The sequence below is a fragment of the Nannospalax galili genome, unplaced genomic scaffold (assembly GCF_000622305.1).
Source record: "Nannospalax galili isolate Female #2095 unplaced genomic scaffold, S.galili_v1.0 scaffold648, whole genome shotgun sequence".
NCBI classification, from domain to species: domain Eukaryota; kingdom Metazoa; phylum Chordata; class Mammalia; order Rodentia; family Spalacidae; genus Nannospalax; species Nannospalax galili.
The window spans coordinates 6,473,929-6,501,234 of NW_008360311.1; the positions used below are offsets into that span (position 1 = coordinate 6,473,929).

Consider the following 27,306-nt stretch of genomic DNA (forward strand, 5'->3'; position numbering starts at 1 on the left):
TGTGTACATAGTGTGTGTGTACATGGTGTGTATTTACATGGTGTGTATGTGTACATGGTGTGTGTATACATGGTGTGTGTGTACATGGTGTGTATGTGTACATGGTGTGTACATGGTGTGTATGTGTACATGGTGTGTGTATACATGGTGTGTGTGTACATGGTGTGTGTGTGTGTACATGGCGTGTGTGTACATGGTATGTGTCTACATGGCGTGTATGTGTACATGGTGTGTGTGTGTACATGGCGTGTATGTGTACATGGTGTGTTTGTGTACATGGTGTGTGTTTGTACATGGTGTGTGTACATGGTGTGTGTGTGTACATGGTGTGTGTACATGGTGCGTGTGTGTGTGTGTGTAGAGGCTACAGTCAGCCTTGGGTGCCACTCTTCTGTACCGTCACCTTGTTTTTTGAGACAGGGTCTCTCACCAACCTTCAGCTGGCTGACCAGCCAGTCCCATGGATCCTCCTGCCCGTTCCTCCCCTGTGCTGGGACTCCAAGCACGCACCACCACACCCAGCTTTTTTACATGGTTCTGGGCTCTAACTCGGGTCCTCATGCTTGTGTGGTGTGCACCTTACCAACTGACCCTGTGTCCCGGCTGAGCCTAGTAGAAAGGTTGGGCAGAGGTGGAGGTGGAGTGTGAGCACAGTGTCCAGGGGAACTTGGTCAAACCTCATTTGTACCTTTTAAATACTACCTAGCAAGGAGGCCAGTGGCCATGAAAAACAGTTGTCAGTGTTGTCCTGACTTTGAGACCAGAGGAGAATCAGGACCATCAGGAGCAGGCCAGACTAGAAACACAGGTCATCCACCTGAGGTCCCAGCTCACACAGACTGTGGGAAGGTGTGTGCTTTTGGAATTGCAAGACAGGAGGGATTTCGTGGAAAAAAACAAAACACAAAGCAGCCAGGTATCATGGCTCACACTTACACTTGGGGAGACTGAGGCAGGAGGATTTCCACAAAGGTGAGTCTAGTCTCATAGTGAGTTCCAAACCAGCCTGAGTTACAACATGAGACTCTTTTTAAAACATCCTCAGGGGGTAGAAAGATGGCTCAGTGATTAAGAGCACTGACTGCTCCTGCTGAGGTCCGGGGTTGGTTCCTAGCATTCTCGTGGTGGCTAACAACCATCCATAACTCCAGTTCCAGGGGATCCGACTCACTCTTCTGACCTCCGTGGGCATTGTACAACATGGGTGCATTTACATACATGCAGGCAATACACACATACACATAAAATAAAAATAATAAATAAATAAAAATCCTCAAAACAATAGCAAAAAATCACTTTGACCCAAACAGAGTCAAAAGTTTGACGATCATGTCTGTCCTAAAAGATGTATTATCCCTAGCTTTTATGAACATCTGAGGGAGGAAGCATGTTCCACCTGATCTTAATTGGGGGACTTAATGCAATCTCTCTTGGCCCTTGAGGCTGTGTGTGTGTACCTTATGTATCTGTGTATATTTATGACTCTGTATAAGTATTGATATGTATGTAATATATCTGTATATCTCTGTGTGCACGTCTCTGTATGTATGTGTGTGTTGTGTGACTCTGTGTGTGTTGTGTCTCTATGTTTATGTCCCTGTGTGTCAGTGTGTATGTCTTCACCTGACTGTGTCTGTGTGTGTTGTAGTTCTGTGTGTATCTGTGTATTTCTCTGTGTGTTTATGTCTCTGTGTCAATGTATATGTCTGCATGTTTCTGCGTGTGTGCCTCTATGTTGTCTGTGTGTGTTGAGTGGCTGTGTATCTGGTGGTGTGTGCCTCTGTGTGTGTTGTGTGCCTCTGTGTGTCTGTGTGCCTTCGTGTATGTTTATGTCTCTGCGTGTCCATGTGTATGTCGATGTGTCTCTATTTTGTGTGTATGTGTCTGTCTGTGTGTGTCTGTATTAAAAATGTGCCTGACACTTTAAAAAATCTTTGCAGAAGGAAGACTGGCCAATGCACAAGCTGGAGTGCTCTCCCATGGTGGTTTTGGGGGAAAACTGGAATCCTTCAGAGACAGTGCGGCTCACAGCAAGGATTCTGGCTAAGCAGGTGAGGAGATAGGATGGTGTTCCACTGCATTATGTTCTCATTAAAGGTCAGCAAGATGAGCAAGTGTGTTGGGCTGATCATGCAGTTCTGTTCTCAGACTCCATTTCCATTACTGCACGTGGGTGGGGCGGACGGCACTCTGAGTTAAGCTTGGCTTTCTTGCCCTGGGTAGTTAAGATGTTGCTCATCCCAGAGCAGGAATGTAGCCATGGCAATTCAATTCAAAGCTTTCTTTTAGATTGGTTTAGGTAGAAAAGCAGGGACATGACTTTAGGACATGAAAGGCCAGACCTGACCAAAACCACGTCCGGATTTCTGGGAGCCTGGCTGGTCAGAGATGCCTCGTGAGTTTCTCCTTTGCTTTTGGACATATGGAGCCACCGTGTCTCCTTTTCTGTGTGGAGTTCTGTTCCTCTGTCGCTTCCCCCTGCCCTTGTGAAGATGAGAGACAAGGAACCAGAGGGAAGAGCCAGGGAGGTGCCAGGACAGAGAAAAAGTAGAGAAAGGCAGAGGGGGAGGAGTGGGCACTTGTCAGCTCGTTCCCTGGAGGCCTCATCAGACCTGTGTGGTTGGTGCTTCCTGAGCACCTGGTTTTAAAAGAGAATGAAAAGACTCCAGAGGGTTTGTCCTCATGGTCTCCAGACACAGGCCTGGGCACTTAGGAGGTGATGTCTGTAGAAGTTGGTGGCAAGGCCTCTGAGCTGCCAGTTTTTAAAAATATTTTATTATTATTTAAAATTTTTTATGCATATGAATGTATTGCCTGCATGTATGTAAGTGCACCCGTGTCGTGCAATGCCCGTGAAGTCAGAGGAGGGCAGCGGAACCCCTGGAAATGGAGTTAAGGACAGTTAGCCGCCATGTGGGTGCTGGGAATCGAACCCGGGTCCTCTGCAAGAGTAGTCAGTGCTCTTAACTGCTGAGCCATCTCTCCAGACCCCTGTCAATTTAAAACCTCAACCTTCATCTACTTTTTTCTTCTACGTACCTACTAGCACCTACCTCCTCTCCCAATTCATCTTTTTTATCTAAAGTGAATATGATTGTAATGATTAGCTTCTGTCTGTCCCCAGACCAAATTTAGGGTTCTGGGTTTGTAAACAGAAGTAAACTAAACTGTGTGCAGCTGGGTCAGGTGCAGCCTAAGGTGACTCTCTGGCTACAAGTAACATATCCATTTAGGGGTTTCTGGACGAGTAAGGCCCAGAGGTCAAGATGGTTTTCCCTGGAGACAGCTGTCACATCCTGAATGACAGTGTTGTGAATTTATAGGGTCACTGGGAAAAAGGGAACAGCGAAATGATGTGACTGGTAGGGGCCGGAGTAAACAGGCCGTCAGATCTTGGGAAACCAGTCTCTTGGCTTTTCCTTGCCCTGCCTTCCTGGTGTTACTGACAGTCCTGTGTTAAGAACTCTGAAGAAGTTTATGAGCTTTCCTGAATGAAGGTGGCTTATTTAACAGGTGCGTCCTGTGAATGGAAGATGCCTGCTCTGGAAAAGAACTACTGAAATGTTTTGACACCAGGAGAGTAGTCTGAATACCGTGATAAAGTTTAGGATTGGTTTCATTCAACTTTTATTATAATTACTGCCACTAATCGACTATTAAATGAAAAGTTACCTGTCTTTTCATCTCTATAGGAATAGGTAATTAAAAAAAACAGACCATTTGTATTCTAGGAGCTTGCAAAGGATTAGGGGAGACAGGCTACCAAACTACCCAGGGGAGGCTTAACATGTTAACTAGGGAGGTGAGGAGCCCTGCTGGAGCACCTGTATCCCCAAATTGAATAGCCAGATTACAAAGCCCAGGCCTCAGGCCAGCTCCTGAGCTCTGGCTTTGAACTCTTGTCAACACCAAGTTTATTCATGTCCTCAAAGCCTAGTGGGTTTAGTATTGTTAGTTCCTCTCAGGGTGTCTAGAACAAAGACAGCCACATGTTTCAAGTGAATCTAGGCTTGCAGATAGAACCGAAAGTGATCTTTTTGAAACAGGGAATTTGAGATCATTTTAGCCTATGCTTAAAGAAAGTGTGAAATGGATGGGGGGTTTCATTTTGTTCCTTTTTAGAAGAAGAAATAATAAATAGGATGGTTTGTCTGTGGACTCAGTCCTTTTAAGTCAGGGCCCTAAAAAGTTGTTTTCTGGCCCTGTTCTTTTCCGTAACAAGCATTCCCGAGCCTACTGTGTGCATAGTGTGTCAGGATGTTAGGGATGCGGTGGACACCTTCAAAAGCTTTTTAAATGAGCCCTTTGGATCTGGAGGTTAAGCATACACTCAGAGCCAAGGGGTGGACTCCTTGGGTGGCTTTCTTTACTTCCTTGAAAATGGTGGGCCCTTGGATGTCATAGTGGACACCCTGTGTCTGCATACTGGGCATTAACAGCTCTCTGTGATTTCTTCCCCAATTACTAGAAAATCCACCCAGAGAGGACACCTTCAGAGACACTGCTAGCCGTGAAGGAGTTTGAATCACGTAAGTCTTTTTCTGATGGACGTGCTGTTAATTAGGCACAATTTTAACCCATATCGGGCAGGATTGAGGACAGAAAGGACTAAGTTGTTCTCTTAGTGTGGGTGGTGTTTCTTTTCAAATGATTAGTTTTATTTGGGCTTGCATGCTATTTTTTGAAGAACATTTTCACTGCCCCCCTCCACCCTCCAGTTCCATGGGTTTCTTAGAAAATAATTAGGGTAGGTAGGAACTCACAGGACACACGATGGACCATTTCCTGCTGTCTTTCCTGGCAGGCTGGATTGGGTCTTAGCTGAACTGCAGTCTGGGAAACAGCGTGTGTGTGTGTGTGTGTGTGTGTGTGTGTGTGTGTGTGTGTATGTGTGTGCGCGCACACGCAGGTACATGCACGTAGGTGCACATACACGTGTATACACTTGCATGTGGAGGCCTTTACCAATGGAGCTATTTCCCCAGCCCCCAGGTTATAACTTTACCAAAAGGCATTACATTAGGGCTGCTCAGCAGCCTCACTGTGACCCAGATCCCAGGGCCAAGCAACGGACACTGGGCCACACTGAGGCTGGGGCCAGTCATGGCTCCTGACCTCAGTGCTACTGGTCAGTAGAGTCCTATTCAGAGTGACTTACTTCAGTTGGTAGAGGAAGAGAGGGTTTGTCAGTTAGACCAAGTCATGGGAACTAAAGTGTTTTTTGGGGACTCATCAGAATGGACCCCCTCCTGCCATTTGTAACAGGACAAACCCAGCATTTTGTGTGATGAGTAACAGGTCATTTCCCACAGATCTGGACAAACTAGATAACGAGAAGAAAGATCTCATTCAAAGTGACATCGCTGCCCTGCGTCAGTTCTACTCCAAGCACCTCGAGTTCCCCGACCAGAGCAGCCTCCTGGTGCTCTTTGCCCAGGTAAGGACACCACATCTGAGAAGACTTTGCCCTTTCCCTTCCAGTGCCCTTCCCACAGCAGGCAGGGTGAGGGCATCAGTGTCATGAGGTCCTGGATCGGACCCCTGGGATCCTGTGCCACCACAGCCTTGCCAGCAGACTTGGGCCAGTGAAGGTCCTGGCTGTATGTGGGGGAAATTCCCCTCTGTCTCCACTTCACAAAGAACTCGAGGAAGCCAAGAGGGCTGGAGAGATGGCTGTTGGTAAAGCTGGGTTCAGTCCCCAGAACCCACTAAAAAGCCAAGCATGGCGGCCTGTGCTTGTAATCCCAGCACTGAAGAGGTGGAGATAGAGCATTCTGGTGCCCACTGGCTGGCCAGCCTAGACAACTTGGCTAATTTCAGGCCAATGAGAGGCTGTGTCTCAAAAACCAAAGTGGATGGGCCCTGAGGAACAATACCCAAAGTTGACCTCCGGTCTCCACATGTCCATGCACAGCACGTGTACACTCACAGGTAAACATACACAGAAAACCAGGATCTGCCAGCCCTGACTCCCACACACACTCAGAAAGGATCCTGTGATGCTCCCATATTACGTTCACTTTTCCTCTCATTGGCATCAGCCTTGTGCCCTGTCAGATGCCCCTCCCCCTGTAGTGGGGTTTCTCCTACCCAGGCTGCATCATCAAAGTGGAATATTGAGAGGCCTCAAGAGGGAGGCTGGGGACAGACAGAGAGGACCATTCTGGGGGCCCTTCCTGATGCTTACTCAAGGTTCCTTCTAGAAGCCCAGGTTGTCCGTGTGTGGTATAATAAGAAATGAGAGAGGCCTTTAACAACCAAGAACAGCTTGGAAATGCTGGAAAAACAGGGTGCTAGGCCACAGGAGGGGCTAAGCATGGGCACTGCTAGGAAAGGGGATGCGGTAGCCTCCTACATCTGCCAGAGCTGTGCTTCATAGCCTGGCTTTCACACGGGGCCCCTGCCTCGTGTGGCCTTGCATTTTCCTCTTAGGGTTGGATGTCTGGTTAAAGGTGACCTTCCCTGGGTGCGATCACGCTAATAATGGATGATAAAGATAAAAGCACACACTAAAGATTATGGATGTCAGGGGGACGCAAGTCTTTCTTCACTTCAGCCCAGAGGAGCCACAGTTAATGGCTCAGTGATAGATTTCATAGATTCAGTGTTTATATGGTAACTATGTAACTGTCATAATCAGAGAGTTATTCCCTGTAAAAGGAATCATGGGGTCAAGCTACGAATGTTAAGGTAGAAATGAATAATGTTGGATTTGCATCACAATTTCCTCAGCATCTGACTAGCTAATTTTCTCAGGAAGGAAGAGTTTGTTTGGGTTCATCATTGAGCATCTAGTGCATCACAGAGGGGAAAGCACAGTGGCAGGAGCTGGAGATGACTGGTCACATGGTATCCAGGGCTAAGAGGCGGAGAAAGGTGAGGACTGCGGCTCAGCTCGCTTTCCTCGTTTTATTCTGTCTGTGACCCCAGCCCAGGGGATGATGGTGTCTCCACATTCGGCAAAGGTCTGCCCATTCACTTAACCTAATCTAGAAACTCCCTCACAGATACGCCCAGAGGTTTGTTTCCATGGTGATTCTCAGTCCTGTCAAGTTGACAATCAGTATCAGTCATCACAGCATCCAGAGATGATAGATTTGGGCAGAAAGTAAAAGAATCAACTTAAATGTTTTGAGAAACTGGATACACAGGGACTTTTTCCTCTCAATGAGATGTGGTTATGTGAAGAAACAAAGTTTCTTGTAGGCCTTGGGAAAAGAGAACCTCTAACATAGTGACATATGTTGGTTGGCCCTCCCATGATGTGGTACATACAAGACCATGTGTTCACAGCAAAGGTCAAGACACCAGGTCTCAAAAGTACAAGTGTATGTGTGGAGACAGTGAGTCAGGCGTTTCCATGCCTAAGGGAAAACACAGGCATACATATATAACTAGATAATGTATTCTTTATAAATTGAATATTGACCAAATCCTAGTATCTGTTCTAAGGTTGTATGTACACATCTATCCTTCCTTCCTTCCTTCCTTCCTTCCTTCCTTCCTTCCTTCCTTCCTTCCTTCCTTCCTTCCTTTTTTGAGATAGGGTCTCATATAGACAAGACTGGCCTTGAATTTACTATGTAGCCAAGGATGACATTGAACTTCTGATTCTCCTGCCTCCATTTTCCAAATCCTAGGGTTATAGGCATGTGCCACCACACCCTGTTCATACAGTGTTGGGATTGAACCCGAGGTTTCATGTATGCTGGGCGAACACTCTGCTGGCTGAGCTCCATCTAGAGCCCCATACACCAGTCTCTCTGTGTGTGAGTTTAAAAAGGAACATTCAGTTCCCACATGGCTCCCTCCCCACCTCAACCTCTGGCCCTACCTCAGCCCCCAGCTGTGTACCTGCTGTCCCACCCCTGAGCCCTTTCCTCTGGAGCAGAGAGGGCTCTCCTAGGTTAACTCAGCCCAGTAGTAGCTGGCAGGCAGAGGTAACCGTGCTCCTCCAAGGTGGGCTTTAATCACCTTTGCGTGGCTGAGAAGTGTATTTTTGGTGTGCAGCCTACATCTAGTTTAAATGCTAATTATGAGAATAGCTTTAGCAGAGCATTTACGCCTGATTTGACTTGAAGGACCAGAGTCCATGCACCTTCCTTCATGTGCAGGCTCACTTTCCTTCCATAGGGGCATCTCAGAAGCAGGGAAGGCTGGCAGGAAAATTGCTGTGCATTTGGCTCAAACACATCCCCACCTCCCGGAGAGGAGCAGTGATGGCACTTACAGAAGATGCACAGGCTTCCACAATAAGGGAGGAAGGGGGTGAAGAGACATGGTCAGAGCACCATCCTGGAGGACTCTGGAGTCAGGCTGATCCACTTGGGCTCACTGCAGGGGAGGAGCAGATCAAGGGGGCAAGAACCCAGTCCCCAAAGGGGTTGGGAGCTGTCCATCCCTCCATCTGTTTTGATAACTCTTGTTAAATGATCTCATTCGCTTTTTCATTCTGCAAACGTTTGTTGGTCCACATGGGTACCACACCCTGCTGTCTTCTGTTCATTGAGAGATGGTGCATCCATCATTCAGTACCTAGGCACAGTTTGTGCTCTAATAGCATTTTTTTGAGACAGGGTCTCCCTCTAGCCCCAGCTACCCTGGAACTTGCTATGCTATATAGACCAGACTGGCCTTGATCTCACAAATCTCCTTTTGCCTCTGTCTCCCGAGTGCTGAGATTAAAGGTGTGCACTGGGGCTGGAGAGATGACTCAGCAGTTACGAGCACTGACTGCTCTTACAGAGGATCCAGGTTCGAATCCCAGCACCCACATGGCTGCTACGAACTGTCCTTAACTCCAGTTCCAGGGGAATCCGAAGCCCTCTTCTGACCTCTGTGGCATTGCACAACACGGATGCACTCACATACATGTAGGCAATATACTCATACACATAAAATAAATAATAAAATTAAATTAAATTAAATAAAGGTATGCACCACCACACCTCACCTCTAATTACTTTTGTTGGGTGAAGGAATCTCCTAATTTATCCTGCCTAATATGGTTTGGTGATCACTGGTTAAAGTACTAATGATAGAACTGATCGGGATACTTGAAGTTAACACACAAAAAAAATACAGTGCGCCAAGTCTGTATAGAAATGCCCAGGCCTTCTGGATTGTTTTATGAACCTGTGGAACCCTTCCTTTCCTTTTCCCCCCTCCTCTTCCTCCACTTCCTCCTCTTCCTCTTCCCCTCCTCCTCTTCTCCCCACCCCCTGCCCAGTACGGAAAGTAAATTCATCTGTAGTGTGCACCAAGTTTTCCCAGTGGCCCTTTGATTTTATGTGAAATTGCCACATCCACTGTTAGTAGATGCAGCTCCTCTTAGGAGAAATGTTGTCAGGCCTAGAGAGATGGCTCAGTAAAGCCAGATCCCCAGAATCCATGTAAACCCAGACACAGTAGCATCACCTGTGGCCAGTGGGCCTGAATCAAGATGAGAGGAAGAGACAGGAGAATCCCTGGACCACTAGCCTGGCACATGCTGCGACAGACAAGAGAGAGACCTGACCCTGCCTCGGACAAGGTGGAAAGTGACACCTGAGCTTGACCTTGGACCTCTACATGGGCAGCTGTGTACATACACGGTGGGGACAGGGGTTAGAAGAATGGTCAGGTGTGCAGAAGCTGAGTTTTGCCGTCAGATCTTGTCTGAATTCTGACTCCTGTTGCACTGCTCCGCCTCTTCCACATTCTTGAACCAGTCACTTAACTATGGAAACCCCCAGCGCTGGTTTCTCTATTTGTCCGATGAGGTTCTGCCCTCATGCCGGTGTGATACTGAGGATTCGTGAGGTGCCTGGCTGCAGGGGTGCTCACTTAGCAGTGCTCCATCTCCAGGTGGGAAGGAAGCAGGGCGAAGTCAGTCATCTCGGGGACTGTCAGGAGTGTCAGCTGTCTCAGCCTTCACCCCTGACTTTGTGACAAGAGACCAGCCCCAGTTCCTCTCTGGCCTCTCATTCATCTTCTAGAAGCAGAAGACACAGATTCTTCCAGCCCTGAGATTTTAGGTACTTAGGTGAACACCTGTGTAATTCTTCTCCCAGGAGACGGAATGTCTTTGGAGGCCACAGATGTTAGCCTGATTCGCTGTCCTGTGTATAGAGCCCTGCACATGAAGCCTGCCACTAAGTGTGTGTGGAAAGGAATTTGCAGAATATAGGAACTGACTTTCCTAGTCCTGATTTTCAGCCTGCTGGCCCCGAATTAGACCTCTGGGGGCGAGGGGAGTAGGTGGGTGTAGCACAAGTAGCACTTGTATGAGCATGCATGTGGAAGCCAGAGGTCAGCCTTAGGTGTCCTTCCTCAAGGACTGCCCCACCTTGTTTTTTGAGATGGTCTCTTACAGGGACCTAGGGCTCACCAATTTGACTAGGCTTGCTGGCCAGTGAGCTCCAGGGACCTGCCTTTCTGCACCTCTCCAGAGCTGAGATCGCAAGCCTACACCACCATGCTGGTTTTTGACGTGGGTTCTGGGGTCAAACTCAGGCCCTCATACTTGCAAGGCAAACACTTTACCCACTGACTATCACCCCGACCCAGCTTTCCCTTCCATCCCAGTATTTTGAATACAACAATTCTCAAAGATGGGAGGGGCCGGGGGTTGATTTGGCTGAAACATGAAAGGCAAAGCCTCATTGACTTGGGTCTCCTGGTCCTTACACATCTCAGAGGGAGAGATGGCATTGCACAGATCTATAGGGCTTTCAAGTTCCGGCCTCACCTGAAAGAGATGGCAGAGGACATGGTTCTTTTTCTAAAGCGAGACAGTTCTGGGGTGGGCTCTAGATCACACACACACACACACACACACACACACACCCACACAAGCACATATTCACACATACACATTCATAAACATGTTCACACACATTCAAAACACATGTTCATACATGACATACATACATACTCAGACATTCATACATGTTCATAATATTCACAACCACATTCATAAACACGTTTGTACACATATGCATATACATGTCCAAACATTCACACATGTTCACAAACAGATCCACATGCATGCACATGCTCACACATTCATAAACATGTTCACACATGTTCATACACATGTTCATACACATCCTCTCACACACATACACACAGCACCCCTTGATCTCACTGGAGCAGGACTTTTAGTGTTGTGACCCAGGTCGCCAGTCCCAGACGGCCCCTCCCAGGGCTCTGCGGTGTCCTAGCCTCGCTTTGGCTGGGTGGGCGGGTCACAAGGAGAGGTGCTTTGACCCTGGTATTTGTTGAGATGGTCTGTTTGTTGACATGCAGACCTGATGAGCAGTTTATTTGGACGAAGGATTCTGTGGCCATGGGAACAGCTTCCAAATCGCTATACCAGAACATGATTGGGGAAGGCGGAAACTGAGGAGATGATCTGAGGCCAAGGGCAGCTCTAGCTGGTCACTTCTCTCTCTCTCTCTCCACTGCAGGTCAACTGTAATGGCTTCACCATTGAAGACGAAGAGCTCTCTCATTTAGGATCGGCGATATTTCCTGAGTAGGTTGAGTGTGACTTTGTTTCTACTCTTTGCACTTAACACTAATTTAATTTTTACATAATCCACCTGACTGCATGTGGCAGACATGAAACTCCAAGTGAATTAAGACAGCTTTTTAATCTGCAAGATTTCAAAATATTTCCCCACACTTAAGGCTCAGAAGGCCGTAGTTAGCGGAGTGGTAGTGGTGACGTCCTGCCGGGCTGAGAACTGTCATTAGGAACATCTGATAGGGCGCATAGAAGGAACAGCCTGCACCCTGCTGAGAACACACTCTCTGCAGGCCTGTGGCTCTAGAAACCTCCTCCTTTCTAAGGCCCAAAGTGAGACGTTAATTGCTAATGCAAGAATTAGCTGTGGGTTTGGTAGAGAAATATGAGCTTCGTGTCCAGCTGCCGTTTCTGGAAAGTACCAGTACAAACCCTGAACAGTTTGGAGTCAAAGTAGTGAACTAGAGAAAAATTTCAAAAGAATTATCAGATTTTTTTTTTTCTTGACTGCAGGCATATTTGAATAATTTGAAAGGGTAGCTACTGGGCAAGTAGAGGTATTTATGGCTCTGCCCTTGTCGGAATGGGATTGCTGTAACGATGGGTCCCTGCTTCCGAGATGGAGCTAGGACACCTTCCTGCACCCCAAGTTGATCCATCCTGTGTGTTCACTCCCTCCCTGGGAAGGCTGCTGACTACATGATATGGGGGGTGGCCTTGGGGTTCTGTTGAACCTAGGAAGCTCTTTATGCTCCCCACTTGACACACCTGCTCCTGTGGTAAGTGTTTCCTGCTCCCTGACTGCAGGCATCAAGTGGGTCAGGAAGAAAAGAACCCAGCAGATCAGGAGCAGCTTTCCCAGGCCAACTTCAGCCCAAGAGACAGAAAGTACCAGTATTGTCCCTGAGGCCAAGGTGGGATCCACTGTGTGTTGAATTCCCATAGTGAGGACTGGAGTGCATCTTGGGAGACATTCTTTTAGATTTTCAAAGCTGGGAAGAGGAAGGAGGAGAGCAGGCACAGAGCCCTGTGAAGAAGGTGCCTCTGGACGCCCTCGGCTCTGCAGTGAACTGCCCTTGTTACAAACGTCAGTGTCAGAGGATGGCAGACGGTGCAGCCTCCTCCTTTCCCACATGGTGATCCCCTGCCCCGTCCAGTCTGTCCAGAAAGAGATAACCTCAAGTATATTCTCCGAGATGGTTCTAGAAACCACCTTCTCTTTTAGCGTGCACCCTTTCCGCACTTTGCTCAGCAGGTGTCGCAGGGCCTGACTCCTGGTGCATCCCTTCAGGAATCTTGGTGGGCTGGAGTGCAGGGTGGAGTCACATGTCTCTTCCCAAGGACAAAACCACAAGACCAAGGACTTGCTACCTATCTGTCTGAGAAGTCCGTTGCCTACTCCACTCAGACCTTGACAAATGGGAGGGAGGGAAGGGCCACTCTGTACCAGGACGGGCCACCCTGGGGCAGCACATCCTCAATTCAGAGACCCCTTTCCTTCTTTTAACCTTGGTCCAATAGGTTCTGGTCTCTTGGGGGTCAGGTGGGTAGTGCTGGTCCTCTAAGTGGTGGTACACATAGACATGCCCACAGGCGCATGAGCCCCAGTTTCCAGGCATTTTTAATTGGGGAAAAAATCCTCTCCAGCTGAAATCACATCCGTGTGTGATTTCAAAGGCGGCATTTGAGAGATCAAGCACTTGCCCCTGTAGTTCAGAAATTTCTGTTCTCAGAACTTTGACCTTCATATAATCAGAAAGCTCAAAGCACCTCGCCTAGGCGAGTCTCTCTCCTCGTCGCTGTCCCTGAAAAGCAGCCGAGCAGCGGGAGTGACTATGTCCCAATTTTCCAGATGCGGAGATCGAGGTGCTTCTCAGGGCCCTTGGGGGGATCACAGCCCTCCCTCCCCCAAGCAGCTGGCATTTCTCAACATCTGAAGGGAACATTCGAGAATCCATTTAGGAATAAAACAAATATGCAAAAGGCAGCCCCCGGTCTTGCAGTGTGTATATGTGGGGTAGCAGTCAGCTGTAGGTGCTGGAGTCCTGCATCTATCCAGAAGGAATATTTAGGATATTTGTTTTTTGTTTATAGCTTAGAGATCACTATCTTAAACTGAGGGTTTTGCTTTTCAATATGGTTAAAGAGATTAAGATGTTAGACATTGGGCTGGGGATGTAGCTCAGTTGGTAGAGAACTTCCCTAACATATGTGAAACCCTGGGTTCAGTCCCCAGCACTGCATAAACTTTATGTGGTGTCACACAGGAGGATCAGAAGTTCAAGGTCACCCTCAGCTACATAGCGAGTTCTAGACCAGCCTGGGATACAGGAGACCCTGTCACCAAAAACCAAAACCAACAAAGGTTAGATATAACTTGAAGTATATGGGGAACATCCTCTTAGAATAGTTTAAGTGAAATGTCTATATACTTTTAAATGTCTTACAAAGATTCAGTTCCTCCAACTCAGCAAACAGGTAGGCAGTGAATTGCTTAAACAGTCTGCCCATGACACTCAGAAAACTGGGTTTTCTCTTCTGATTGACAGTGTTGCATTAATGAATCACAGCTGTTGTCCCAATGTCATCGTAACCTACAAGGGGACCCTGGCGGAAGTCAGAGCTGTACAGGAAATCCACCCAGGAGAAGAGGTGAGTGGGCAGCCAGTGTGGCCACACAGTGGGGCCGTTCCTTGTGAAGGGTGGTGCAGACAGATCCACGCAGTGTCACCACCCACATGGGACTCCAGAGTCTAAACAGTATTGGTCCTCAGGACTTCCAGGGCTTCGCAGTCAGATTTGGGACCTGGATTGGCATCCCTTGTTGGGCCCGTGAGGACTTGTTATTTCCTTTGGTCAGACAGAAACAGGAACTAACACTGAGTTAAATTCTTAACAAGTGTTTCATGATTGTCCCACGGGTGGATAGTGAATTTTCCTCTTGCCCAGTACCCTGCCAAGCTCCAAGCACCACGGCCTGCCATAGCTGCTGGTCATCTTTAGTGACAGAACACCCAACAAAACGACTTAAGGAAGACAGGCTCTGGGTTCAAGGGTGCAGCCCTCCATGGTTAGAAGGCCTGGAAGACAGGCTCTGGGTTCAAGGGTGCAGCCCTCCATGGTCAGAAGGCCTGGTGGCAGGAGCTTGAGGTATCTGGTCACATGGCATCTGCCGCCAGGAATCAGAGAGGCGAACACGGACGCAGGTGCTCAGCTTGTTTTCTCAGGACTCCAGCCCCTGAGCTAACATCAATCAAATTTAGGGTGGGTCTTCCCACCTCAATTAATATAGAGACTTCCTCACAGAAATGCCCAAGGGCTTGTCTCCGAGGTGACTCTAGATCCTGTCCAGCTGACAGCCGACATTAACCATCATATTGCTTGAAAGAGAACAAGCCACCCAGCAGTAGGTGATGAGGCACCATCCCAGGTGACATGCTTGCATTTCAGGTCAGAGTCCGTTTTTAGGAGTGGAACTCAGGTGGCCAGGTACGTGCCCTGATCTGGGAAGTAGAGGCAGTTTGGGAGCAGGAGGTATCATCAGTTCTCACCTTAATGGAGGGAAATGGAACCCCATCACGTGCTCCCCCGACTACCTGCTCCCAGAGCCATTTTCCTTTCCAGTGCCAGGGTCACATGACCACCATATGAGCCCTGTCACCTTGGTAGGCTGGGTCTGCCTGAAGGGCTGTGCTGCTGCTCTGTGCTGTTAAGGAAATCTCTAGCGGTCACATGGATTTGTAGAGGCTTGTTTTCATGCTTTCTAGGTGAAATTTCAGTTGAATTGGCAATGCTGTTGGAAGGTGCTTGTTTATTTAAAAATTTAGGTATCATCAGTGCTAAAAGCTGATGCTTTGATTTTTCAAGGTTTTAACTGGTACACAGCTGACATACAGGTTCACCTTTCTGCCTTTGTAAAGCCAACATGAGGAGGGTTTGCAGCCAGGCTGCCTAGGTTTCTGAGTGGTTGGTGGAATGAGCCTGAGGCCTCTGTTAAAACAGACAGTTACTGTGAGGCAAAGTGGATGACTGACCCTGGCTCCTGCAAGCTGTCTGGAGGAGACGCGAGCTGCCCATCTCCTGGACAGGCTGAGCCCTGAACAGTGCTGGAGTGGCCTTTGGCGCCATCTTCTGGAACCTTCTGTGTGTTGCACTGAGTCCATAAGTCATATCGAGGCAATCAGGCTGCCTGTTGTGCTGCAGGGCAGAGCTGACCAGTGGGCATGCAGTCCCAGGCCATAGGTGACTCTGATTTGGAGAAGGTTATAGGCATATAACCTCGTGGGTTATGTGCCCTCCAGAGAGAAAGGAGCCAGTTCCTCTAGGCATCAGGTGCCAAGACATACCCTTGGGAGGGGGAGGCCTAGCTGCCACAGCCCCTGATGCTGTTCTGTTGGCCTACCTGCCTGGTGGGGCCGGTGGGGCCTGGCACGCCTGTAACTTTCTAGCAGATGTACCTGAATATGGGGACTAGCTGACAGTGCCATCCCCGTGAGTAGATGCTGGGCACTGCCTAACAGGCATGTGTATGCTATGGCCTGTTGACCACATGTGGCTGAGGACCCCAGTACAAAATTGTGACTTATTTAAAGCATTATGAAATTCACTGTGATTTTAGGCTGATTGCACTGAACTTTGTAGGTGCTAGAATGGCTGGACAAGCCTAGAAGGGCTAACCTTCCCGATGCTCCAAATCTTAGCTACAGACCTTGGTATTAAAGGAAGGCAGGGGGAGCTACTGAGCCCCGACCCAGTTCACTCCTGTACCCTGGCCCTCAGGATTGGAGCTGCAGCCGGGCGAGGCTACAGCAAAGTGTGTCCTAGAAGCTGTGTTGCCCACTCTGGCTTCTAGGCCACTCAGATGTACGTTCGCCATCTTGCTCTCCTGATGCTTGGTGGCAGGAAGATGAGCAGGAGAGTGTGGCCACGTTCTCCCTTGCACATGCCCAGCAAAGACAGCAACGAGAGCTGAGCCAGGTGCCATCCCAGGTGGGAAGTAAGAGGAACCTAAGGAGAAAGCAGGGCCCACCCCCAAGGCTAAGCCCTGAGCTGGCCCTGAGCCCAGTCAGGCCCTTGCCGCTGTCTCCGAGCCCAAGGACAGACCCATGGCCTGCTCTCTGGGAGAAAAGGATCCTTTCACCCTTCAGTTCCAGGGTTAGGGACTGAGCATACAGACTTTCTTGAACCATAAGGAGCTGGGCAGCATTCTACCCTCCTTCTGCTTCAGAAATCCAGTATATTAAAGTAAGCAGCCCAGCCATCCCTTAGTGGTGGCCCCCTTGTCCTCTGTCCCTGTAATCCTATGTCAGAGGTTTGCAAAGGCATGAGTGGGGTAGAGATTTAGTTCCTAAGGCAGATCGACACTCCCCTGTCCTCTCTTAGGTGTTCACCAGCTACATAGACCTGCTGTACCCAACGGAGGACAGGAATGACAGGCTAAGAGACTCCTACTTCTTCACCTGCCAGTGCCAGGAGTGTACCACAAAAGACAAGGTCAGTTCCCTCAGGGGGCAAGGGGGCGGGGCGCAGCCCATCCCAGGACCTCCGCTGTGAGCCGGCGCAGCCCCTTTCAACCTGTGTGACAAAGACAGGCAGAGGGGATGAAGACAGACGAGGCTCTGTTCAACCTGCTGCTCAGTTGGAACGTCCCCAGTAGACTGCAGACGCAGAAAGGATCTGCCAGATTTCCGTTTCTTGGAAAAAAGTGGCTGCTTGGGCTATGGAGTTAGCTTGTTCTTAAAGTACTTGCCCTATAAGCACAGTGACCTGCATTCCATCCCACAACCCATGTGAGAAAGACAAGCGAGAAGCAGGCTTGTAATGCCCAGCTCTGGGTAGGCAGAGACAGGACAGTCTCTGGGGATTACTAGGCAGCCAGGCCTGCTCGCTGAGCCTCCAAGCTGGTGTGAGACTTATCTCAGAAAGCAAGGTGGGGGCTGGGGAAATGACTCGGGGCAAGAGTGCAGGCTGTGCAAGCATGAAGACCTGAGTTCAAATCCCCGGTACCCGTGTACAAAGCCGGATGTGACTTCATCGACTGTAACTAGAGTGCTTGAGGGGTGGGCATGGGGGCCACGGAGACAGGAATGCTAGGACTTGCTCCTGACCAGCCTCGCTCCAGGCTCAGTGAGAGACCCTGCCTCAAGGGGATAAGGTGGAGAGGGACAGAGCAGGACACCTGATGTCCTCCTCTGGCCTGATTGTACATGGGCAAGGCCCCCTGCACACAGCCATGTGTGCATATACCACGTACACACCACACACACACACACACACACACACACACACACACACACACACACACACACACACACACACACACACACGCACGCACGCACGCACGCACGCATGCACGCACGCACGCAAGCACAAAGGGGAGGGAAAAGGCACTGGGAATCAGGTTTTCCCAGCTTGTCATCAGGCCCCACGTGGCCACAGTGTGGGTTTTTATGGCTAGCCTGACTCACTCTGATCTCTCCTGACTTTTTGACAGGTTGACACACACCAAATCACAGCAGATACACACTTGGGGTTCTGCCTGGGGAAGACAGCAGAAAATTCATGTTTATGGCTATGTAAAAACGGATGGAGTATTGGGATTCTTTCTGATCCAGTACCCGAGCCTCTGCCTCTGTGTGGGAAGAGGAATGATTTGAGGCTTCCCTGGGAGGGTTTGCCTCACACTGTGGATTCTCTCTCAGGACAAAGCCAAGGTGGAAATCCGGAAACTCAGCAGTCCCCCAAAGGCAGAAGCCATTCGAGACATGGTCAGATATGCGCGCAACGTCATTGAGGAATTCCGCAGGGCCAAGCACTACAAGTATATCCTTTACAGCTGTGCTGTGCGGACCCCCAGTCCTCACTGGCCGCGGCAGTGGGAAGCCAGGAACGGAGCATGAGGAGAGGGCATGTGTACGATTCTGAACAGAAGGGAGGGAGGTCTCTGGTGCCACGTGGGCAGACAGGTGGCCGGTGTTCAACTCTGGTGTTCATACTAGACTAGCTCTGTCAGAAGGCCACAGGGCAGACCATGTAGGCCTCTAGAGAGCCCTCATTTATTGGTGTTTTACTATAAGTAGGCACAGAGCTAAGAGCCCTGAAACCCAGCCCCTGCTGGCTACACAGACAGGCACGTAGGCAGGTAGTAACTTCTCCAGGGGCTCTTGGTGTCAGATCTAGGGTTCTGCCCCAGCTCTGCTGACCGCTGGAATCCGTGATCTCACTCTGTTCTCTAGTATTCTCTTGGGATTTGAAAAGAGACTGGATTTCTACCACAGAAGACAGAAATTAAAACCAGTGAAAGGAAATTACAGAAAAGCATATTCTTCCCTCCTCCCCTTCCTTCTCCAGTTCCTCCCCCTTCCCTACTTTCCTTCCCCCGCCTTCCCTTCCCTTCCTCTTCCTTCCCTCCTCCCCATCTCCATGTCTCTCTCTCCCCTTCTCCCCCTCAATCTAGGACCTTGCACATGGCAGGCAAATGCCCTACCACGGAGCTATACCCGAGCCTTTCTCCTTTCGCCTTTCACTTCTTAAAGAATAGTTTATCATCGGGTGTGGCGCATGCTGTTGTTAGTCCCAGCACTCGGGAGGCAGAGGCAGGCGGATCTTCCTGAGTTCAAGGCCACCCTGGTCTGTATAGTGAATTCCAGGACAGCTGGGGCTACAGGGAGACCCTGTCTCAAAAAGACAAAAAAAAAAAAAAAAAGGAAGTTTATTGCGTACACTGAAGAGGCTGGTGGGCCGGGTGGTCCCGGAGCCCCCTCTGCACCCCTTCTCCTTTTTCTCTTTTTATTTTGAGACATTTTCATTAAGTGGCCCAGGCTGGCACTGAACAACTAATGCAACCCAGGCAGGCCTTGAACTTGAAATCCTCCTGCCTCAGCCTCTTGAGTAGCAGTGGTGCAAGCCTGCACCACCAACATTTGAGAGGAAGCAGGGTTGCTTCCTGTGTTAGGAATGTATGAAAACCCCCCCGCCACACACACACACACACACACACACACACACACACACACACGCACACACACACACACACACACAAAAGGAGAAAACATCACTGTGGGAAACACAACTCCCTTAAAAATGCTGCCACTGAGATACTGAGACGGTCAGCATCCCTGAGATGGTCAGCGTCCCAGCCTGGATGAGAACTTGAACTGTCTTAAAAGGCAGTTCAAGTTCCTTTCCACTGTTTTTATCTGAACTGAGGGTCTGGCTAAACGTCTTCAGTTTGCATATGGCAAGTGAGGTCTTTGGATTTTCCCAATTTTTTTCTCCAAGAGAATTGTAATTCCGTGTGTGCTTTGCCCTTAGTTATTTACTTCCCCCCAGGTGGGGGGGTGAGTAGGTCCACCCTGCCTGGGAAGTGCCCAGCCGAAATGCCTGGCCTGTCCTTGACGCCACAGCACCCCCTAGTGAGCTGCTGGAGATCTGTGAGCTCAGCCAGGAGAAGATGAGCTCCGTGTTTGAGGACAGTAACGTGTACATGCTGCACATGATGTACCAGGCCATGGGTGTCTGCCTGTACATGCAGGACTGGGAAGGAGCCCTGAAATACGGACAGAAGATCATCAAGCCCTACAGGTGAGTGCGGTGGCTGCTCTGACCTGCCTGTGGATGGAACTGGGTGGTCTGGAACACACCTGGCACTGTGCTGTGTGGCACTGTGCTCTGCGGCACTGTGCTGTCTTCCTGTCCTGTGTTGGAGCTGGCTTGCCTAGAATAGCTGCTGCATCTCTCCACACACATCTGGGTGTAGGTCCAGGGCTCTGCTCCACTGTGGTCTAAGCCTCATCCCAAGGAGACGCCTCGGGAGGCAGAGTGAAGTGGCACAGGGGGCTTCCTGGGGCCTCATTCTGGATGGATGGTATTACAGAGCCATCAGTCTGTTTCTGTGCCCACCACCTCTTCTACCTTAAATGGTGCTTCTGACTTGCTAAGTGGGGGAGGGGGCTCAGAAGTCTGTTTTCCACTGGACTCACCCCATCCCCTTCTGCCTTTCCACACTGCAGCCCCAGCTTGAATTTGGCTGCTAGGACCACCGTGTTGACTGTGCTTATCAGTCTTCTCCGAGTGAACTAAAACAAGATGGAAACTTCCAATTTGTAGCAATGACTTAGTCACCAAAATGCCCCATGCTAGAGGGTTATCAAACATTAAATGGGTGACAAAGGAGATCATGGCGTTGTCATCTGCCTCCAGCGAGCCTCTCAGGCTGGGGCAAGGTGGAGCTGATTGCTGCAGACCTCCCCTGGTCCTGCACTTTAGGTATGGGGGGGTCTATTATGGAACAGCTGGCTCCAGAATATTCCAGATGTTTCTTGTAAGTCTTACAAGCCCTAAGAGGCCCCTCTGGTTCTTAGATTGGGGACTGTAAAGGTGGTGTTTGGTCTTAATTTCTCCCAGAATCACCATCATCGGTTACCCCACGGTGCCCTAGATAGCCAGCAGGGGGAGCCATGGGGAAACCAAGCTCTTCAACTCTGCTCTTGGGAAGCCCTAAACTGGCGACCTCTCCTCCTCCTTTGCCCTTGGAAGCATAAGGAAGCCCACCGTCCTCTGTGCAGGACTCAGGGAGAGAGGAACACAGGCAGCCAGATCGCAGCCCTGTGGCCAGCCACTGGCTCAGTAGGGCCTGGTGTGTTGGCCCCGTCCTCATCTTAGTGAGCCCCTCCTGCAGGCCTTACTCTTCCTATGCGTGTTCCCCGGGCCCTGGGCTTCCTCTAGGTAGCATGCCACCTCATGCCCAGGAATTCCATCTTCTGGACAGACATTTTCAGGATAGACAGGGTGGAGCAGACTGGCTTGTAATAAGCACCCCTTATACAAACACTTTCACCCACCAGCTAACTCCTAGGCTCCATTCCCAGGGAAATGACTCTTTCTTAGGCAAAGTCCATCAGGCAGACCTGAGTTCAGACCAAAGAGAAGACGACCTGGACTGTGCTGGAGAGTGGAAAAAAAGACTAAGAGAAATCAGGGGTGTCTTGCTTCAAGGCTTTAGGGTTTTGGTAAAACAACTCATATCATTGGTCATAGCAGAAAACTGGACTCTTCAGACACTGTGTGTTTATGTGCATGTGGGCATGCATGTATGTGAGCGTGTGTGTAATGTGCTGTCCCACTCATGGGAGGGAAGAGGCCTGATTGCTGCCCTTATAGAGCATTAGCTTTGATGTTTCCCTAGTGCCTTGCTTTAAGACCACTGAAATAGAAGGGCTTGGGCTGGGCATGAAGTTTTCTGTCCCTACATCCTCATACTCTGGGACCTGGGGTCAGGGGGGGCGGGGGGGAAGCCTGATCGCTGAAGAGAGCACTGGCATGTGCTCCGGGGCCCCCGGCACAATGGCCTGTTGTTTCTTTTGTTCTAGTAAGCACTACCCTGTGTACTCCCTCAACGTGGCGTCCATGTGGCTGAAGCTGGGAAGGCTGTACATGGGCCTGGGAAACAAAGCTGCTGGGGAGAAAGCCTTGAAGAAGGTGTGTTTGTGGCTACGGGCTGTGGGCTGGGGAAGGTCCAAGCAGTGACTCCAGATAAACACCTTCCCTTCTGGCCAGGAAGGCCAGTGGCTTCAGGAGCAGAGGGTGACCAGCTCTGAACCACCCTCTGGCCATGGCATTCAGATGGTAAATGATGTAGAGCCTACACTTGGTCTAACCCAGGCCCTCCGGGAAGGAAAGAAAAACACAGCTAGAGGACTGACCAGGACCACAAGCTCAGCCATGACAGCTTGAGGGGTACTGACCCTTCCTTGTGAAGTCACAGAAAAGGAGGGGAGTCATTGGCTGGGCCAGGAGACTTGGGAGAACAGATGTCAATTTGTCTCAAGATTGAGAATTGGGGGCCTGGTCTAAAATCAAGGAGGTGGATCTAGAGAGTTGCTCAGTGTTGGATGATGCCTGGGCAAGTTCTAAAGTGGACTTAACCATCCTCACCTATCTTTGAGAGTCAGCCACACCAGCCACCCCCCATACCAATACCCACACCAGCCCCCCTCCACCCACACCAGCCCCCCTCCAATAATTAGGTAGATTTTCCTGGTGGAGAATGCTTAAATAGGTTAATTCAGGAGCGTAGCATGCATGGGGGACCTTCCATCAAGTAGGGGTTTCCTTGAGTTGGAAGCTTTGGCCCCCAGTCATGCTGTGGAAGAGAAGCAAGACCCCCAGAGCATTTGCTGTCTGTGGGGTGTGTGTGTGTGTGTTGCACCTGCAAATGTGCGAGGATACATGTGCACTTGACTGGGCATGGAGACCAGAAGAAAATCTCGGGTGTTGTTTCTCAGGAGCTGCCCACAAGGTCTCTCACCGACCTGGAGTTAACCAATAAGCTCGAGCTGGATGGCCAGTATCCTGTCACTGCCTCCCAGTGCTGGGATTACAAGCATGTACCACCAAGCTAAGCTTTTTTACGTGGGTTGTGGGGTTAGAACTCAGAGCCTCAGACTTGCAAGACAAGTACTTTACTAACTGAGCTGTCACCCCAGCCCCTCTGTCCGTGTTTGACAGCACCGTACAGGAGCCAAGTCTTCCTCAAGAGATATGAACTCTCCTTGTCCTTTACCTGGAGGTTAACAGTGCAGAGTTAGTCTACTGATTTGCTTCTGTAAGAGACTGTTTAGAAGTACTGCACCGACAGACCCAGGGGCCAAGGTTTGTTTTCAGTCCCAATAGACTATTCAGAAAAGTGGGGTCAGGCCCCATATCCCAGATAGAAAGGTTGGGGCCTAGCCAGGATGAAGTATAAGATACATATATTTTCTGTTGACACCATGGGCTCTGTCACCTCAGAGAACATACCGATCGCCTTGGTGAAGGGGAGAAGCATAGCCAGTTGGGTCCCCATCGGTAGGTCTAGAAGTGTCTAGAATAGTGGGGCAAAAGGGTGTCATGAGATGAGGTCCTTTGTCCTGGGTAATTGTGCAGAATTACTATACCCAGTAGTGGAGACAGGATGGGTGGTTGGTTCACAGACCGTCTTGTCTCCTTGGTGGGTTGAGAATGAGATCGAGAGGTGCAGTCTGCCTGTCTCACCTCGAAGCTGTGCCATCCAGCGCGGACTCGTGCTGGGCAGGATGCAGGCGGCAGGGGTGGTGTGCTGGGCTCACCTACCCCATGTCTCGCTCTTTCCCAGGCCATTGCCATTATGGAAGTAGCTCATGGCAAGGACCATCCATACATCTCTGAGATCAAGCAGGAGATTGAGAGCCACTGACTATGCTGCTGTTCCGAGTCATTCAGAAACCTCCCGGGATTTAAGTATCACCAGCCTCAGAGGTCACTCCATTTCTGCAAACTTGTTAGAGTGCTGACACTAAGTCTTGCCCATGCCATGTGCCTGGTTGGTCTTCATCTCCGACCCTCATACTAATGTCCAGTGCTTTCTGTTTTTCTAAGAGGTCGTGGCGTGGTTTCATGTATTTATAATGTACTTTGGGCAGATGGAATTTTTAAATGCAGTTAGTTTTCCATCCATGCTGCTGGAATGTTCTGCACAAAGTTGAATGATGAAAGAATAAAGGAGAGACAGTGCTTGAGGCTTGGTTTCTTGTGTCTGTGGAGGTGGGAGCCCTTCATCATGCTGTGCGCCCACTTCTGTTCCCAGGAGTGCGGTTGGGTATCTTCAGTCTACAGCTCCTTCCACAGAACAGTGGCTCTGGAGGAAGACAGCAGGCAGGAGGGAAGGTGCGAGGGCAGAGAAGTGTCTGGTGGAACCCGCTGCTGGGGTGCCTCCCATCCCCACCCCCGCAGGAGGACCTGGCCTTTCCAGGCTCTCCCTAGTGCCCTCCCAAGATACTTAGGGCATGCTTCACTGTCCTGTCTTTTACCCATCTCTCACTCCACTGACTGTTCTCTGGTCAGTACTCTCCTTTTTTGGAGAATAGGGGTAAGCTTGGGAAGGGAAAAAAAATTCCTTACCAACCTTGTGTTGTAAGCAAACACTGGTCTCTACTCCCACACAAGGAGGGAATCCAGCTCTTTCCAGCCAAGCAGCCTAGACAGCAACAACCCAGAAACTGTTTGTTAGCAACCTCTCCCCAGAAGAGTCCAGCAGGCGCCCAAGAGAGTCTCTAGTACTCCAAAGAGAGGGCTTCCCTGTCACGTAAAGGCTGGTAGTTTCTCTCTGGTCCTCTTGGTCACCATCAGAAGACTGCTTGAACAACTGTAGCTGTCTGTGATGTGTTCCCCCCCTCCCTCACCTGGACACAGACATCTAGAAGAATGCATTCTCTTGGGTCGTCATTTAGCAAGCATCTACAGCGTGCAGAGAAAGACAAGACTGCGTCTTAATTTCAGTGTTGGGTGTAGTGTTCGAAGAGCACTGATTTACTGCCATGTGGCATCCCAGCAGTCAGGAGGAGAGGCAGGTGGATCTCTGTTAGATCAAAGCCAGCCTGGTCTACATAGTGAGTTCCAGCCAGCTGGAACTACAGGGAGATTCTCTCTTCCCCAGAAAAACCTAACTTAGTATATTCAGTGGCTAAGCCCCAAATGAGCTTAGGGTACTAGCTATAAAGGTTTAATTTATCAGTAAATTAAAATAACACAGCCTGCCCTGGAGGTGAAGTCTGTAAATGATGCTTGGTAAAGTTTGTTTTTCCCAAATACCCTGGGACAAAGGCAGGATGGTCCTGACGTGACACATGTCATGATTTTGTAACCTGCTTCTCTGACTTAACTGTGTGCAACTCTTCGTTTCTGCACCTAGATTTTTCTTGTTCTTTTCAGAGGTGAGAATTCTGTGCAGAACGCAGAGGCCTTCATCCCCTCGGGACACTCCTGTTTGTGGACCTGTGGTTTCCCCGGTGTGATGGTCTTATGAACAATGCCACATGATCACCTTTATTATTTTTCTTTCTGACACGGGGTGTCCCTGTAGCCCCATCTGGCCTGGAACTCACTACATAGACCTGGCTGGTCTCAATTTCAGGAGGTCTGCCTGCCTTTGCCTCCTGAGTGCTGGGATTAAAGGTGTGTGCTACCACCTTAAACATAACCCTGCTTCTGCACATGGGGAGGGGATTCCTGGAGATGTAATTTCAAGGTCAGATAGGACATTGTTTAAAATTTTTGAATAGACATGACTATTTCCTTTATAAAATAATGTTTTCTCTTTAATATGGTATCAATGCCAAAATTTTTTAGTCAGCCTAACATGTGCAATGTTTTATGCGCATTATACTAACGTGGGGCATTTTTACATATATTTAGAAACTATTGTGTTTGTGTAAATGGATACTCATGGCTGAGATGTTTCTGCTCATGTCTCTGGTAACAAATGTGTGGGGTTTTCTCACAGCAGCTAACCCCACACTCTGCTCAGTCAGGGCCAAATTGTGTATATGGAAGGGGCTTGGTCCCCTGGGACTGCCTTCACTTTAGATGCTGGTCATCAGGACATCACCCCACTTCCATGTGGCCTGATCACACAGTCCAGGGGTTGCCATAACTGCATCTGTGATTGTGCCTGGTAACTGGCCACAGTGGCTCACTGCAAGGTCCTTCTTTGACACTATTCTGACATTCATTATGAAGGACACAGAGGGACAAGCAGTTGACAAGGGAGGTCTGGAAAGTTCTGAGCACAGGGGCCCCCTCCATACTGCCCTCAAAGTGCTTACTGTGTCAGTTCTCTGGACACCACCGTTTGGGGATTTTTGATGGAAGTTCCATTACACAAGCAGTTAGCAATTATCTCCAACCTCAGAGGTTGAAGTATGGAGCTCATAATTGGAGCTCCTTAGGGGTCTGCAAAGAATTACCTTGCCAGGGCTGGGGAGAGATGGCTTGGTGCTTGCCACACAAGAGTGAGCCTAGAGTTTAGATCCCCAGAACCCACATAAAAGCCAGGTGGGCATGGCGGCAGATGGGCATCTCTGGAGCATCTGGCAAACCACACTAGCTGAGTCAGCACACTCTGGGTTCCAGCAAGAGGCTCTACTTCAATCTATAAGGAGGAGGGTGGCTGAAGAAGACACCTGACATCAACCTCAGGCCTCCACACACACCTGCACACTACACAGGCATACACACACACAGGAATACATATACATACATGCACTCACACCACACACATATATATGAGGGGGGCAGGCCACATTATAGCAAAAGCAGGCCAGGGAGAATCTCAGTGTAGAGTGTTTTCCTGGAACAAAGGAAACACCATTTCCCTCCCATCACTTCTATTTCTGAGGAAATCCCAGGGCTTTTGGAGCTGTGTGCCAGGAACCGGAGACCTGAACAAATGCCTTCCTAGGATCCTGCCCTGACCGCTGCCCATTTTGCTGTTTCTTCATGTTTTCTACAACATAAGAGCTCAAAGTGTGTTGGGAACTCACCCTTGCCAAAAATACTTTCTCCCTGGTCACCCACCGTTTTCTACGACACTTGGGCAAAGGAAGATTGTTTTCCATCCGTCAGTAAATAGAAACAGTTAACCTAAGTCTTCGGTGTATCTGGAATTGTTTAACATCTTAGTTTTGTTTTTTGTTGCTGTGAAAAAAATACCCTGACAGAAAGCAACTCAGGGGAGAAGGGCTTATTTTGGCTCACAGTTCCAGAGGGACACAGTCCACTGGCAGGGAAGGCATGGTGGTAGCAGCAGGAGGCTGGAAGATCACACTGCATCCTCACTCAGGAAGCAGAGAGAAAGAGACCCCCGGTGACGTACTTCCTCCAGCAAGGGTCCATAACCTCCCAAAACAGTACCAGTTGGGGACCTTGTGTTCAAACACACGAGCCTGTGGGAGACATTTTATATTCAAGCCCACAACATTTAATTAACTTAATTACTTTAT

The 27,306-nt window shown here is 49.5% G+C and overlaps 1 protein-coding gene across 1 annotated transcript in view; it reads left to right on the top strand.

Moving 5' to 3' along the window:
* Nucleotides 1–24,040, top strand: part of Smyd2 (SET and MYND domain containing 2) — a 59,602-nt gene extending 35,562 nt beyond the window's left edge. The window contains exons 3-12 of the mRNA XM_008824858.3: nucleotides 1,941–2,051; nucleotides 4,469–4,529; nucleotides 5,313–5,437; nucleotides 11,451–11,518; nucleotides 14,059–14,161; nucleotides 16,892–17,002; nucleotides 18,211–18,331; nucleotides 19,918–20,092; nucleotides 21,880–21,988; nucleotides 23,643–24,040. Coding sequence (XP_008823080.1) covers nucleotides 1,941–2,051; nucleotides 4,469–4,529; nucleotides 5,313–5,437; nucleotides 11,451–11,518; nucleotides 14,059–14,161; nucleotides 16,892–17,002; nucleotides 18,211–18,331; nucleotides 19,918–20,092; nucleotides 21,880–21,988; nucleotides 23,643–23,723 — 1,065 coding nt within the window. The 3' untranslated portion in view covers nucleotides 23,724–24,040. The remainder of the gene's footprint in view (nucleotides 1–1,940; nucleotides 2,052–4,468; nucleotides 4,530–5,312; nucleotides 5,438–11,450; nucleotides 11,519–14,058; nucleotides 14,162–16,891; nucleotides 17,003–18,210; nucleotides 18,332–19,917; nucleotides 20,093–21,879; nucleotides 21,989–23,642) is intronic.
* Nucleotides 24,041–27,306: the final 3,266 nt, after the last annotated feature.